The following is a 16443-nucleotide window of genomic DNA, read 5'->3' on the forward strand; positions in this document are numbered from 1 at the left end:
AAAAAATAAAAATTAAATAGTCTGGGTTTGTATTTTAAACAGGTATAAACTAAGGTAATTGAGATTTAAGCAAATCATAAAATTAGATGACTTTACAGTTCATGCATGGACACCTACTGTAGTTAAGAAAGGGTATAAAATTATTTCCAGTGGTTGTCTCTATCTACAAATACTGCATGAAAGAATGTTGTCTGTCCCCATCTGGCTCCAACCCAACACCATTTCTGCTTGGCAGCCCTTTAGCTCTTGGGTCTCACCTGTCCATTTTCCCCTGGAATACTTAGCATATGGTCTCAGTATAATCCTAGCACAAGCTTATTCTTTTTACTTCTCCGGAGGAAGAAAGCCATTCAAGTGACCTAGGAAATGCCTTCATTTAGAAATTTTGGCCACTGCTGAATTACTGAAAAAAGTTCCATTTCTGTGATAGTATACAAATGCACAAGACAAAGGAAAAAAACCCTGTGCCTTGGTGATGCTTTCCCCTGAGGAGCCCTCCATCACAAAACTGACAGTAAATTGTTCTGTTATTCAGAACCTTGCTTGCTCATTAAGAAAGACGACTTAGCATGTGATCAGTGAAATTTTGTGGTGTTTCCTCAGCAGTGAACTCCAAAAAATTGTGCTTATCAATCTACCTGTTTTCTGTACCAAGTTGTCAGCAAGATACAGTGAAACATCTAGTAGGCTTTAAAAAGAAAGCCAGATGAATTATTTATGGTAAGTAGCAAATTTGTCCCTCAAAAATGTGTTGTCAGTTTTCCTGAATTAATCTTGACTGAATCTTCAGAGTGAGAGTTCAAGATAGTTTAGCAACAGTGATGCTATTCTTGACCTTTTCATGTTATTTCAGGAACCAGAAGACAAACTTGGGATAGGAGTCCCATATCCATTTCATTCTTAGCTTTTCTTGAGGAAGGCTGGTGTCACGCTCATACATTGCTGTGTGCTGCACCAGGATGCACTTGCCAATGCTGTTCTACTTTCCATAAACCAGCCTTCACCTGTAGTAGGGAGGGGCTGCAGGTGCTCAACTCACCATATGTGTGTCCTACAGGGTAGCAAATAATTTATTTTCTCCTGTTATCTCTAAAACTATTTAACACAAAAGTGTTACAATTCCAGCAAAAGGAATTAAAAGGGGGCCTGACCAAAATGCTTAAAGACTGAGGTGGAGACACTCAAGTTCAAATGCTTGAAACTGCTTGTGTCAGCAGAAATTTGGACTAAGTTGCCTCATGCTTTAGAGAATATAATCAGCAGCAGTGGAGACTGTTCTCTTCCACTTGGAGTTTCTCATTCTTTGTATAAAGAAGTTACTTCACTGAGAGATATAGAAAAAGTTGTTCTTTAGGCTGGTGGCTAGGCACTCACTCACAAGGTGGGGCACTGATACCGCAGAATTGCTTCATTGATTATTGATTTACACAGTACACACTGGTGTTGGGAAGAGCATGGACAGAGTTATGCTTGGTGTTTGGAGGGCTCCTGCTCTCCACTTGGAGCTTGAGAGTTCCCGAAGACAATTAGGAAAAGAGAAAAGGAGAACACAACAAGCTGCTGAATTCTTGGCTATTTTTCTCTTAACAGTACCAAACTGTGTTTGCATGTGTTTGAAGGTGAAGAGAGGAATCGATTGTGAGGAGAAGAAGCATGGGTTATAATGATGGGGAAAACTGAAAGTCATTCAGCTACGAATCTTCTTTTACCATTATTTAAGATTTCTGATGGACAGGACGTCAAATAGGTCTCACTGATAAGCCTCCTGTGCTCCTTGCTCATCTCAGACTTTAGAAGTTTCGCTTGGAGTATACATACAGTATTTTAAAATAAAGTGGTTTTTTTTATTTTAATGCCCTGTTTGAAGATGATTTCTCATAACTGAAATTTCTTCAGGGTAACATTATGGTGTTCAGAATTCTACTTATATTTCCTGGGTTTTTTTCCCCACAAATACTTTTTACATAGAAGAAATGGTAAGATTTTTTTGTCAGGGGAATGTACAAAATAGTTTTTTCTTTACCCATGTCACCTGAATACTGATATTTGATTATAGTCAAACAAGATCACGTGGCTTTACATAATTTTGAAGAAAAGCATACAAATTCCTTTACAACAGAAAAGCTGTACTGGGTTTTCTTACCACTTAGTATTTTAAACAGCATCACTCTTGTCTTGCAAATGTTTAGCATGAAGTAATGTTCTTCAGCAAGATGCTAAGCTCTAGTGCTTATTATATCAGCCTTGGGATTACAGGGGTCCCATCTGTGGTTACTGGTATATTGCCAGTTATGCACAGCTAGTGTCATCTGTAAGTCACTTGTGGCTGTTGAAGAGATCTAAGCAGAGGATGTCTTTTGAGAAGCTTTAGAGCTAAGCATTGCTGGAATTAAGCAGCATATCCTTTTGCTGGAGAAGATGGGGTCTGTGTGGATTGGTGCTTTTAGGATAGAGTGGGCACAGGTACACAGCCATGAGTAATTAGCTTTTTAGTCTTTATGAACTGGATTTCTGTTCTGAAGCTTGTTTATGAGACAGGGTATGTCTTTAGAATTTACATTACTGCAATTTGTTGGTTAGCACTGTTGAGTGATTTAATGTAGGTATGGAAGTAGAAGAGATTTTTCACATCCTCTATTAGCTCTTTCACAATATGAAAGTAGATGAATTTTCCTCTCTGAAGCAGAGATTCTGTAATTTAACAATATCAAGCAACACGTTGCTCTTCAGAAGGTTATGCTAGCCAGAAGTACGGATCCTTTCTGCCCTTCTAGGCTTGAGTATTTTTGAGCATTGCTTACAGCATAGAATGAAAAGGTCCAACTCAAAAGCAGTAGGATGATTCATTTGTGGGTTTTATTTCTGCAAATTCCTATGCCCATCTTCGCTTGAAAAAAAAGTATATTGCAGTTTATATTTTTTTTTTAACTAGAAAACTGTAATTACTTCTGCGTTTGAGTAGTTTCATTAAAATATGTCATATTCTCTGTACAGTTAGTATTACTCAGATGAGATTTTTAAATCTTGATGTGTAAGGGGACTCAACAAGTGCGTGGTCCACCTCCAATTATGATAAGTCAAAAGAGTAAGTTTATGCATTTGTTTTCATCAATAATTTTAAAAAGCGAGTGGCAGAAATAAGTGTGTGAAAGTTGAGATGCAATTTTCCTTAATCAAATTGTACTTTGATCAATGATATCTTTCTTTTAAAAGAAAGTCAACCCATTTAAATAGTAAAGGTCAGTAGGTTAAATATGTAAATGCAATCAGTAATGTATTCAAATTATCACAGTTTCAGCTCTGTTGCCACTCATGGTAAACAATTATACCAGATTAGGTCTATAAATTTATCTTACATTAACCCAAAAACATAGAGAAAAGAAAGAGAAAGATGTTAAATAAAAATACTGGGTAGAAAGCATTTAATTTAGAATGAAATAAATATGAATTCAGTTACAAAGCTTCTTTGTGTCATTTCCCCTATCTCCCCTTTTTACCATCTAAACATTTGTTAGCAGCTTAGTTCTGAAACTAAGAACTGGGCAATCAAAAAGCCTCTGAATGCATTTTCTGTTAGACTGAGATCCAATGCAGTTTAGTACTGACTAGAGTCATAATTTATGGGGAAATAACTCCTTGTTCCTTCAAGCACTACTGCAACCCTGCAAGTCTCAGAGAGGAGTCCCCACACCATTTTGTCTTTCACCTTTCTGTGCACAGCACTATCAAGTGGTGTAAACCTTCTCTTTGCTCAGCTATAATAGACATAGGGGAAAAAAATAATCTGAATAATCCAGTATGGATCCAAATATGCTTTTCCATCGGTAAACCAAAGGAGAATATAGCCATTGCTTTTCTTCCCTCTGCCCTTCTGCCCTGAAATATGTGAAACTTAATTTCTTTCAAATGTATGCACGCAGAATTCATACAGAAACCATGCTTCTCAGGGAAAGAAAACAAACTGTAAAATATCCATGTTGATATATTGGAGTGACAACTTATGCTATGGTTTGTGACCGTGACAACTTCAGGGAGAATGCAGGTCATTTTGTCCTGTTCACCAGTAAAAGCCCTTTCTCACAGAGTTCAACTCTCTGTTGAAAAGCAATTTTTGTGAGAAAACAGCCAGTGCTAAGAATCTGACAGGCCACCAGCCTTTACAATTTCCCTGTTCATCTGATCCAATTTCTGTGTTTCCAGTATTTGAATCAATAGTGAGAAATGAAATTGCACGTTATATTTTTTCTAGACACTGATGACCAAGGATTTTGAAGTGTGTATCAGTAACTATATTTCCTGATGTATCACCATGAAGTAAGGTGATTTCCTGATGTATCGCAATGGTGTTTAAGATGGAAGTCAAAATGATACAATTCCCTCCTCTCCCAATGAAAAAAAAAAAAAAAAAACAACCCCGAAACAATGGAAATCCAATGCTCTTTCCTTATTAATTTAGTAACAGTCTTGTCTTAAATTTAGAAACTGGTACTTTCTAGAGTAATGCTTACTATGTTTTCCCTACTGTGAGTTGCCCAGCATAAAATTCTCCAGGTTCTCAAGACTGGGTGGTGGTGAAGCAATGAAGGTGACCCAGCCAACCAAGGGGCTCCCTCAAGGGAACTTCTGGATGATCTGCTGCTGCCTTTTAGCAAACAAGCATCCACCCAATAGACCCAGCTTCCACAGCACAGGACAAACATCATGATGGTTATGTTGCTCTTGAGAGTTCAGATGGCAAGTGTCTTGAACAAGATAGAGTAAGTGTTTGATGGATTGTCAACAGCAAAACCTGCTCTCTTGGTGTCAGTAACACAGGGGAGCTTCCTGTATCCCTGTATATCTTCATCATCTGTAAATATTCTGAGGTCTACAAGTGAATAAAAGAATAGATTTTAGTTACTAAACCAAGATATTTCATAGAATCACAGAATGTTAGGGGTTGGAAGGGACCTCGAAATATCATGTAGTCCAGCATCCCCACCAAAGTTGGACCACCTAGAGTAGATCACGCAGAAAAGGGTCCAGGCGGGTTTTGAATGTCTCCAGAGAAGGAGACTCCACGACCTCTCTGGGCAGCCTGTTCCAGTGCTCGGCCACCCTCACAGTGAAAAAGTTTTTCCTTATGTTAATGTGGAACCTCCTGTGTTCCATCTTGCACCTGTTGCCCCTTGTCCTGTCATTGGCCGTCACTGAGAAGAGCCCGGCTCCATCCTCCTGACACTCACCCTTTATGTATTTACAAACATTAACGAGGTCACCCCTCAGCCTCCTCTTCTCAAAGCTAAAGAGACCCAGCTCCTCAGCCTTTCATCATAAGGGAGATGTTCCACCCCCTTAATCATCTTTGTGGCTCTGCGCTGGACTCTTTCAAGCAGTTCCCTGTCCTTCTTGAACTGAGAGGCCCAGAACTGGACACACTATTCCAGATGTGGTCTCACCAGGGCAGAGTAGAGGGGGAGGAGAACCTCTCTTGACCTACTGACCACACTCCTTCTGATACACCCCAGGATGCCATTGACCTTCTTGGGCACGAAGGCACATTGCTGGCTCGTTGTCATCCTGCTGTCCACCAGGACCCTCAGGTCCTTTTTCCCTACGCTACTGTCTAACAGCTCAGTCCCTCACCTATGCCGGTACAAGGGGTTGTTCTTTCCCAGATGCAAGACTCTGCACTTGCCCTTGTATTTCTCCCTGCCCACCTCTTCAGCCTGTCCAGGTCTCGCTGAATGGCAACACAGCCTTCCGGTGTGTCAGCCACTCCTCCCAGTTTTGTGTCATCAGCAAACCTGCTGACAGTGCACTCTGTTCCCTCATCCAGGTCATTGATGAATATATGGAATAGTACTGGTCCCAGTACCAACCCCTGAGGTTCTCCACTAGATACAGGCCTCCAACTAAACTCTGTCTCATTGACCACAACTCTCTGACTTCTTTTCTTCAACCAATTCACCATCTACCTCACTGCCCGATCATCCAGACCACACTTCCTCAGTTTAACCGTAAGGATGCTGTGGGAGATGGTGTCAAATACTTTACTGAAATCAAGATAAACCACCCACTGCACTACCATCATCTATCCACCTGGTTATGTCTTCATAAAAGGTTATCAGGTTGGTCAAACATGACTTCCCCTTGGTGAAGCCATGTTGACTGCTCCTAATCACAGAATCACAGAATGTTAGGGGTTGGAAGTTACCTCAAAAGATCGAGTCCAACCCCCCTGCCAAAGCAGGACCACCTAACGACACTCTTATCCTTGATATGCCTAGAGACGACACCGAAGATATGTTCCTCCATCACTTTTCCAGGGATGGAGGTGAGGCTGACTGATCTGTAGTTACCCAGGTCCTTCTTCCTGCCCTTTTTAAAGTCTGGAGTAACATTTACTTTCCTTCAGTCCTCACACACCTCACCTGTTCCCCACAACTTACCAAAGATGATGGAGAGTGGTCTAGCAATGACTTCTGCCAGCTCCCTCAGCACCCGCAGGTGCATCCCATCAGGGCCCATGGATTTATGTATGCCCAGATTGCTTAATTGATCCCTAACCCAGTCCTCACCAACCAAGTCAAACTCCTCCTTATCCTGACTTCCTCTGGGGCCTCAGGGGTCTGGGACTCCTGAGGACAGTCTCAGTACAGCAGTACAGACAGAGGCAAAGGCAGCATTCAGTAACTCTGCCTTCTTTGTATCCTCTGTCACCAGGGCACCCGCCTCATTCAACAGTGGGCCTAAATTGCCTCTGGTGTTAACTTTGTCTGAAATGTATTTGAAGAAGCCCTTTCTGCTGTCCTTGACCTCCCTTGCAAGGCTTAACTCCACGGACTCCTTAGCTTTCCTAGTTGCCTCCCTACATCCTCTGACAACGGTCTTATAGTCCTCCCAAGTGGCCGTCCCCTCCTTCCAAGATCTATAGACTCTCTTCTTCCACCTGAGTTTGCCCGTTAGTTCCCTGTTTAACCATGTGGGTCTCCTGGCTCCCTTTCTTGATTTCCTACCCACTGGGATGCTCTGATCTTGAGCTTGGAAGAAGTGGTCCTTCAATATAAACCAACTACCTTGGACTCCTTCACCTTCTAGTACCCTGTCCCATCGGATTTCCCCTAGCAATCGCTTGAAGGCTGAAGTTGGCCCTGCTGAAGTCCAAGGTTGTGATCTTGCTGGGTATTCTGTTCCTGCATCACAAGATCCTGAACTCCACCATCTCATGATCACTGCAGCCAAGGCTGCCCTCAACATTCACCATTTCAATGAGATCCCATTTGTATACTGATATTTGCAGTAAAAGAGTGGTTTTTTGCAACATTGAACCTGTCTCTTTATTAAATAAGAAATGTAAGTTTCTCAGTGTCTCACGGTTTGTAATTCCAATTAATAAAGCATACTTTCCTGCAACTTGAATCTTCTTCAGCTAAATTTTGAATTGTTAAAAAGAGAGTATTTTGAATTTTTGTTTTTTTTGGAACTACTATCATATGGTCTTGTGTTAGATCAAGGCTTACCTGGCTTACTGCATCTATGCATAGCAAAAAACTGAGCTGTAATTCCTGTGAAATGTTCTATAGTTCAGAATCAACACTTTTTTTTCAAATGCACTCTGTAAAGTCTTGTTCTTGAAAGCTAACCTTAACATTGCCCGGGCCTTTATGACTTTGACTTGGGAATGAGCATTGCAGAGTCCAGAGAGCACACATTCCTCAAAAATATTTTCTTAAGATGCTTTCTTAAGCAACTTCTATTTTTGGACCATTTAATTTAAGATTAACCACTTGTGGAGATTTGAGCAAATAAGTTTTACAAAGAACACATTTGAGTCTCTTTTGTTTGTACATGAATATAGACGTGGTTTTGCCTCTTTCTTTAAAGAAGTTGAAAGTCTCTCAGATTTTTTGGACTTGAGTAAGATCTTGTGAATTTTATTGCTGTTATCTGGATAGGTGCTCGCATTTAAGGAATCTCACTGTTGGGTCTCAGGCTCTGAGTCTAAAAAAACTTTTTTCAAATGTTTTCTGCCTGTGCTAGCTTTACTTTATTATTATAAATGATCACTTTGCTTTGTCCAGTTCTATTTGCTGTAGAAATCGGTATGGCAATTGAGAGTTCTTCTGGGATTTCAAAATTCAGTTGGTAATTTAACTTCAATCTTCTGCACTTTACAGATCTCATAGCCAACTTGCCTTTTAGCTGCCTTCTGGAAGTGAGGCAGGGAGATTTGGAGAACTTAGCTTGAGAATCTACTTTGAAAATGTTGGGTTTGGGGCTTTGTTATCACACTTTACCAGTGACTGCCACATTAAACAGTATACAAAAACTGAGTATATTTCTCACACAGCAAGCATTTTCTATTTTGGATTGCTGAGGTTTTCCTTTTCAGGAGAGTCCAATACCAAGGTAGTAGCTTCCATAAAATTTATATCATCTGACTGGCTTGTGTTTTTGATAGATTCTAGTCAATAAGACAGATTCAGGTTTGAAGATTAAAGATGCTTTATCCTATAAGTATTAGTTCTTGTTTACAGATAATGAAGTCTGTAATCTTTTTCGTCCTAATTCTTGGATTGTAATTTCTGTAGATGTGAAGTGTGGTGTATGAAAAATGATAAGAATTTACTGGCCACCAGATTTTCAAAGCTAGGACTCAAAGGAAATATTGTTTTCCTATAAAGCATTCACCTGTTTTGCTGCCTTGTTCTTTTCCTGAGATAAGAACTTACAGTAATGGTTTTGCTTTTAGAAACACATTTGCATAAGTGATAGACCTTAGAAAATGTCACAGGAATGATTGAATGAAATAATTTTGTTGATTAGACGTTAAATGTAGCAGCTAAAAAACACACAGCAAACTTTAGAAGGTGATACCTTTATTATTATTGTTAGGACTAGTTGGCCATAAGATCTCCCAAAGGAATATGAACTGATAAATTTCTCACTTGTGATAGGACAAATTGCTTACAACTTTGTTTTACTTGAATACCCTTTACACTAGAAGGAGAGTGTTCGTGTTAATATTTATTCGTCTGGGCTTTTGTCATTGAAGTCGTGCAGCTGAATTCATTGGAGTGTTTGAATGTGATTGCTGGCTTAAACTGCTGTTCAGGCTTTCAGGTACCAGGGGAATGGCTTCAGTGTGAAATGTGACTAGAGCAGTAATGATCTTTCAGAATCAGATGATGCAATTGTCAATAAGTCCCTTTTCCACTATTATTTATAATAAGCGAGAAGACAGTGTAACATGTGAAGGTGAAATTTCTGATGTGTAGAACATGTACACAAATGTGATGCCACGATTTGAGGACTGAGGAATGGAGTGTGTCATTGTAGGAAAGTTTTCAAAAGAGGGAAAGAGGAAAGAACTGTCTGAAGGTGAGACAAAAAGAATATAAAATTTCTTCCCATATGGTAACTGAGAGACTTGAAGGAAGCCAAAGATAAGAATCAGGATTCAACAATACCATGTTTTTCTAATTACTTAATGTCTCTGGCCTTTGGGGATTTAGGAAAATATTTAGGGCTGACTAACTTCTCTAGTCAGCTGACATAAAAATGTAGCTAGGCTTGGAACTCTGTCATTGAAGTCTACCTTATACTAAGCTAAAATTCGTGCTTCGGTGTCAGCCTCATTAAGTTCATATGTACAAGCTAAAGGACAGAAATTGTATTTATAAAAATACATAAAAATAGGCTATCTTGAGGTAGGAATATCTGTTTGAAACATTTTGTGTGCATCAAACAGCCTGCGAAGGTAAATTGCCTCATTTAAGGAATAATCTGTGCAAATGCTGTGGTGGATGGTGCCACTGGATTTTAATATCTATCAAAACTTAGACATGTGACACAGTAAGGAAAATCTCTGCTCTGGACGCGGTTATGTAATCTCCACAATTTTCATTGGTATGTAATCAATTTAGTAATGCATACATACATGAAAAGTTATGATCAACTAGGCTTTGTAAAATCTATGATAAAGCTATTCACTAAGTGTAGTAAAATAAAAGCTACAAAATTATATTCTTTAAAATCAGGAAAGTAAAGAGAAATAAATCTTTTTTCTTCTCTGAAATGCTTTTTAAAAATATTGTATTCATTGTCTTAAAAAGACCAAAAGAAATTACACACTGTAAGGGAGTAGAGGACGAAATCTGAATTTAGGGATTGACGGGGGAAATATCCTCCACATTCTAATGTTATGTGTAATTGTCCATTCGTGAGATTTTATTGTTTTGATTTGTTTTACATTTGTGTCGATTGTGTAATTTTCATTATCTTTTTAAATTTAAGGTTTATAAAAGATTCATATTATTATGTTTTCTGAGAAATGGGTGAGCAACTTAAATATTGGTTCTATAAGGAAGTATTGTGTGACACATCTCTCCGTTAACATTGCTTATCTGAACTGGAGACATGATGCGACTGTCATGAAACATGGAGAACATGCACATAACCCACCCTCAGTGTTTCAGTTTATTTCCTCCTTAAGCCAATTTGGTTATTTAAAGTTGCTTAAATCATGAATGTGCTTGTACTTTTGTCTGCAGAACTGCTTCATAATTTATTTTGTAATTCATGCTCACCATATAGCTTTCAGTCTGAAAAACAAGACTGACTTCAGTTTGTGACTTGGCACATAGAGTGCAAATTATGATAGGAAGTGCATGGCCAACAGGAGCAGAGAGGGTTGGGAATTCAGAGTTGAGGTTGAAAGGATACTCAGTGCGAAAGACAGCAGGAGTTCTGGTATCAAATGTGTTAAGAGTCGAACAATAACTTGGGACCTTAAAATAAGGACAGGAAATTAAATAGAAAGAAATGGATAGGCGTTAAATGAAGGGATGCAGAAGAAGAAGAGAGACTGGGGTGGTAAGGAAAGAGCTTTAGCGCCAGGGTAAAACTGAACTCTGTCAAGAGCTTAGCCACAAGGCAGAGTTTGAAACATTGGTAGTACGTGTTTAGGTAACTGCATATGCTTCTACTGGTATCCAGCGGAATGGGTTGAAAGTCACTACAGCAGAAGTGGTAATTAAAGATATTAAAATCATAAGGCAAAGTTGAAGACAAACTACAGCTCCAGGGAGGAGCTCATAATGCCGTATATTAGTCCCAAAGAAGTTTTCAAGCCTCCAGTGTGGCCTGCAGCGTATGCTCCATATATTGTATAACCACAGCACGTGTTGCATTTACATTTTCTAGGCTTCATTTGTAAACTAATTTGGAAGGTGGGGAAAACTTAGTATTAACTTAATAAAGTGTTTGTTTTCCTATGTAAATTTTGCACTAGTGCAATTTTTGAAATCCAGGCTATTGTCATACCCTTAAAGCACTTCTATTACATTTTATAAATCTTGGCCTAAAGAAATAAGTAAGTGGCATGTCTCTTTGCTAAAAGAAAACTAAAAAAAGAATAATAATAATTTTTTAAAAAAAAAAAGGTAAAGTTTTTTCTAGACAAATTGAGCTAAAAATGTGTATCTCTTGCGTGGTAGAACAATATTAATTGGCCTAGAATAGGAAGATAAAACTTACTAATCTAAAAATGCCTGTTGTTTTGTTCCTAGGTTCAGACATTGTTCAGTGGTTAACGAAGAACTTATCTATAGAAGACCCAGGTAATTTCTCTTTTTCTATGTTGAAAATTCTAATTTGTCTTTCTAAATGATTGGACCTGTCTTTGTCTTCTGTTGCAGTGGAGGTGGCCAGAGAGCATTTGACCAGTGTAATTTCCATAGCAAAACAAGCAGCATCAAACCTTTGCTAAGCATCTGAGGATTTTGGTTATCAGTTTTGTTGGAACAGGTACAGGGAAACAGTATGATGGCCAAGAATGAAAATGATAGCTGCTTTCATTAGTAGAAAATGAGTCTAAGTTCTGCTCCATAAGGAATTTACTCAGTGTCATGCTAAATAGTTTGTTAAACACATGAAGTTTTCTTAACAGAATTTTTCAATATGTAAGAAAAAAAATAGAATTAATAAAATAAAACTTTTTAATGTTACTGAGAGCTGCATTTCTATTCTTAAGTTTGGACACTTTCATAGCATCTTAAATGGAAAGTGAGGTGTAAATAAAATCAGTGTGGTGAGGAACAGTTCATTGCTCAATCAGCTGGGTAGGAACATGGAAGTAAAGCTTTGGTTCCAAGCTCTGCTACAGGTTTCTTGTGCAGCCAGCAGCAGACACAGTTTGGTGCATATCTGATATTCATTTCCCTGATTTACAGGAATCTTGTTACATGATCTGAAATTTTCCAGAAACTAATGATTTCTGGTAGAAAATGCTGAATGGCAAAAATAAAATATTCTGTGGAAGTTCCTATCATCTTTTGTTTACGAGAAAGATAATCTTCCTTCTTTGAAGCATGATCAAAAATACTTACTTTTCCTCTCCTTGTTTCAGTCTTTTGGTAATGGAATACATGGGGTTTTTTGGGGGGGAGGTTTTGGTTGTTTTTATTAATTAAAAAAATGTGGGTTTCTGTCATATTAGAAATGAAAGTAAGGTCATTGCGGAATTGCTGCAAAAAATAAAATCACTGTGTTTAAAACTGTTACTTGAATAATAAGGATCTATTATAAATACATAATTTGATATTTGGAAGTAGCCAGTTCACAACTTATTGATGTTACATGAACAAGATCACTAATTGCTTCTGGTTTTATGTAACTATACACAGAGTGACATATGTTTGCTTCCTGAAGATAATGTGAAGGTTGCAAGAGACCTATGTGTGATGTATTTCTCAGGTGTCAGGCACAAAACACTCACCTATCTATATTTACCAGAGTTTGAAAGATTGCCATTCTATGTTTATTTGATATGGAATCTTAGCCTTCATTTATCAAACCAGAACTGCCATACTGGGATAGGCTGTCATTCAGGTTATCTGGTTGTTGTGAAATATGGAATAGAAGAAACCTTAAACTAAATGGAAAACATGATTCCCTATGTTGCTATCCAATTAAAATTAAACAAACATGCCAACTGCTAACACATGTAACCAGAGCACCACAGTAATTTAATTTAAGATGGGTTTTAACCTCTCAGATTGCATGGGTGGAAAAAACTGTCCGCAATGACAAAAATGTCTTATATGTGTCGGTCCTAGTCCAAAGTCAGCTATCTGGAACTGGCTGGATGCAAATATTCAGACAGCCAATGGCCCCAAATGCTGCCTTTGAGTGGTGCTCAGAATTGCCAGGTGCAGTGAACCTGACAGTTGGTGAGCAAGAGCTATTCACATGACAAAACTTCCAAAAATATTTTGTTTCATAAAATCTTTTAAGTTTGTGACTTTTTGTTCTGGTTTTAGACAAGACAATCTGGAATGTTCTGTGAAAAAGCCCAAAATTTCTGTCAACAGTTGTCATCGTAATTTGAATTTCCAGGATCTTCTGTCCACTTTTCACCGGCATGTCATGGTTTTACTATGTCTGTCTTTTAAAACTCTCCCGTAGGGTCCTGTTACAAAGCTCATGTGAAGCTATGCAGTTTTGTGACGCAGAAATAAATAATGCCTATGTTTGCACTGAAAGTTATAACCTCTGTCTAATCCTGATATTAGCAACATACCTGTAAAAGCAACATAAAGTAGACCTTGGTTCTATATATTTTAAGAGTATATTCTACTCTGTCCAGAAAAATTTAAGGACTATTTGCACATCTCGCTTACCAGTGCTGTGAACTACTCCTGCAAGCAAAGTGTGCAAATTGTTGATTTCAGGGGTAAGTAGACAGTTAGATTTACAGAATTGTAGAACAGCCCCGGTTAGAAGAGACCTTGACAGATCAACTGATCCAACCTTTCATGAGAAAGGGAGCCTAGATGATGTCCTGTTGCATCTTAAACACCTGCAGTGATGGGGACTCCACCACATCCCTGGGGAGGTTGTTCCAGTGATTGATTGTTGTCACTGTAAAAAAATTTCTTTCTTATATCAAAAGGAAACCTCTCCCTCTGCAACTTGTAGCTATTGCCCCTTGTCCTCCCCATGTGGCTCCTTGTGAAGAGATTCTCCATCCTCTTTGTAGCTGCCCGTTAAGTGCTGGAAAACTGTGATGAGGCTCCCACTGAGCCTTCTGTTCTCCAGGGTGAAACCTAAATCTGGTCTGGAAGCCTACCTCCTTCAGTCAACTTGTTTAGAAAAACAAAAAAACTAGTGAGAAGGAAGTGGCACAAGTGTACATTAAAAAAAAAAAAAAAAAAGTCACATTTTGTAGTGCAAATTTTTTTCTCTGGTTTGCATAAGGAATACAGTACCACTTAAGTGGAAATTAAGAAGGCTGCTTTATGGATAGCAGGAGAACAAAAGACAGGAGAAAGTCTGGCAGCAACATTTGCTTTCACTGTGTTAATAGGTGTAAAACTATTATCTGGAAACAGCAGTTTTGACTAAAAAATAGCTACAAGTATAAATTGCCAGTCAACAAAACCCTGCACATTTTTCATAAATGGGAAATCATTTTCTGTGGAAGATTTGGAAGACTTTGACTTGCTGCTGTAAATCTCCATCAAAAAAAATAAACTGGAGTTGATGGGTGGATTCTGCTAAATTATACCAGATTTGAAGTTATTTCAGTGGAGCAGAGTAGAGCTTGTGCCCATAATAGCTGTGTGCAATGTAGCTGTTGTTATTGTTTGCTTTTCAATATGCACTTAAAAAATATTTGTTTCAGCCTACAACTCATCTGTAAAATTTTAAGGAACAGAAATTATCTAAGTTATTTTTAATATGGAAGTTTAATTTAGTCATAAAATAAGCCTGATCTCAACCCGAAAAGTAGCAATTAACTGAGTTTACACAATTGTAAGGGCTTGTGGTTTGGCACTTAGACATGTGTTTGTTGAATTGACCATTACAGGGTAAGTGCTGACTCTTCACTGATGGTACCAATTACTCTTAATGCGGAAAATCTACACTGTTTTTCTACATTGTGTTTTTATTTTTTTTAAAGTGATCATTAGTGCTGTGAAATGTACCAGACTGCCCGCACTAGAGACTGAGGTCCTTTTAATCCTTATGGGGAAAAAAAAAAAAAGAACAAAAAGGGTAGATGAGCTGGTTTAAAGGTGTCAGCTGAAATTGCCAAGAGACTAATTCTGTACTTGATTCTTGCACTGATTTTTTTGATACCCTTTGGGCAGACACTTGATTTCTCTATTCTGTAGCATTCTAACATGCTAATGGTAAATCATGCTGTTGTGTCCAGTGTCAGTTTTCAGGTATTTTCATAACGAAATGTATGTTATTACAAACATACATTTCATCCTTAAGTTGGCCCATGAAGGATTTCCATCTAGGTGACTCAGAAACAGCCTTTAAGAATTGATAATGTGTTTAGCCATCATCCCCTTGCTTCTTTACAGTACCTTTACTCCTGAGTGTTGCTTATTGAATTTAGTCATATCTGCAGAGGCAATTGAATTTGGCTGAAGGCACTTCATTATTGGATGGTTACTCTAGTAAAGCCACATTACTGCAGCCAGCTCCAGAATGTGCAGCCTTTGCATTCTGATTGCCTTGGTCCAGCTCAGTTTGGCAGTCTGTTGAAGGAGTTTGCTACTACTCTTGGACATCAAGAATTACACTAAAGTGAAACACATATGTCTAAATTGAACTTTCTGAGTTATAAAACAAGACTGTAGCTTGAAATAGACACCCTCCTGTGATTTTTTCAACTTCAATTCTTGCCATTTATAGTCTTTTCACTTAACCGATGTAGCTAATTTGTAACTAGGTGCCCACCAGGGGCTAATGTAAACTGTGGTCACTGATCCAGTGCAATAAAAAAAAAAAAAAAGACGACTCAGCAGCACATCTGTTTCTGTTTTTTCCACCTTTCCCTCCTTTGCTTTGTAAATCTCTCTCCAGCACCTGCTGTATTAACAATGACCTTGATAGTACACCATACTAGCTCTAAAGAGTTAGAGGAAAAATGTTAGAGTTTTTATTTGAGTTTCTGAAAGTGTACTTGAAAAATTGGTTAGCTCTAAGTTATTTCTGCCCCTTTCTCCATGCATATGCAGTAAGGTAGCAGCAAAGAGCAGGAGCCAGACAAGATGTTTGAAACCATTGCCATTTGGAAGACAGTGCCAGACAACTGCAAGAAAAGGGGAAGATCTTCTGGAGTTTACTAATAGAGAAAAGAGCCTCTTAGGAAAAGGAAGAATGGAATGGAAAGGTCATGCTTATGTTTGCTGTCTTTGCATTAATCAAAACTTGTGGAAATAAAGCAAGTGTAGAATGCATCCCATTTATCAGCTTAACTAAAAAAAAAAAAAATCTGATAAAAGTAATTTACATTATCTGCACGCATACAATGACCCTCATACTAGGAACCCAGGAACACCAAGACACTAAGAGAAACTTGGGCACATTTTGTTCGATGAGGCAAACCTCATGAACCTTCATCAAGTCTAGTGTAAATAACTTTCTAACTTCTGCTATGTG

At 38.3% G+C, this 16443-nt stretch overlaps 1 protein-coding gene across 9 annotated transcripts in view; it reads left to right on the forward strand.

Annotated features, from left to right (window-relative positions):
* Nucleotides 1-16443, forward strand: part of RGS7 (regulator of G protein signaling 7) — a 263975-nt gene that overhangs the window by 144130 nt on the left and 103402 nt on the right. For 8 of the 9 annotated variants that reach the window (XM_086460957.1, XM_086460949.1, XM_086460950.1 and 5 more), the window contains exon 3: nt 11553-11603. The exons of the other annotated variant lie outside the window; for it this stretch is intronic. In XM_086460957.1, coding sequence (XP_086317083.1) covers nt 11553-11603 — 51 coding nt within the window. The remainder of the gene's footprint in view (nt 1-11552; nt 11604-16443) is intronic. 9 annotated transcript variants of the gene reach the window in all.

The sequence above is a fragment of the Leptosomus discolor genome, chromosome 2 (assembly GCF_034619465.1).
Source record: "Leptosomus discolor isolate bLepDis1 chromosome 2, bLepDis1.hap2, whole genome shotgun sequence".
NCBI lineage: Eukaryota > Metazoa > Chordata > Aves > Leptosomiformes > Leptosomidae > Leptosomus > Leptosomus discolor.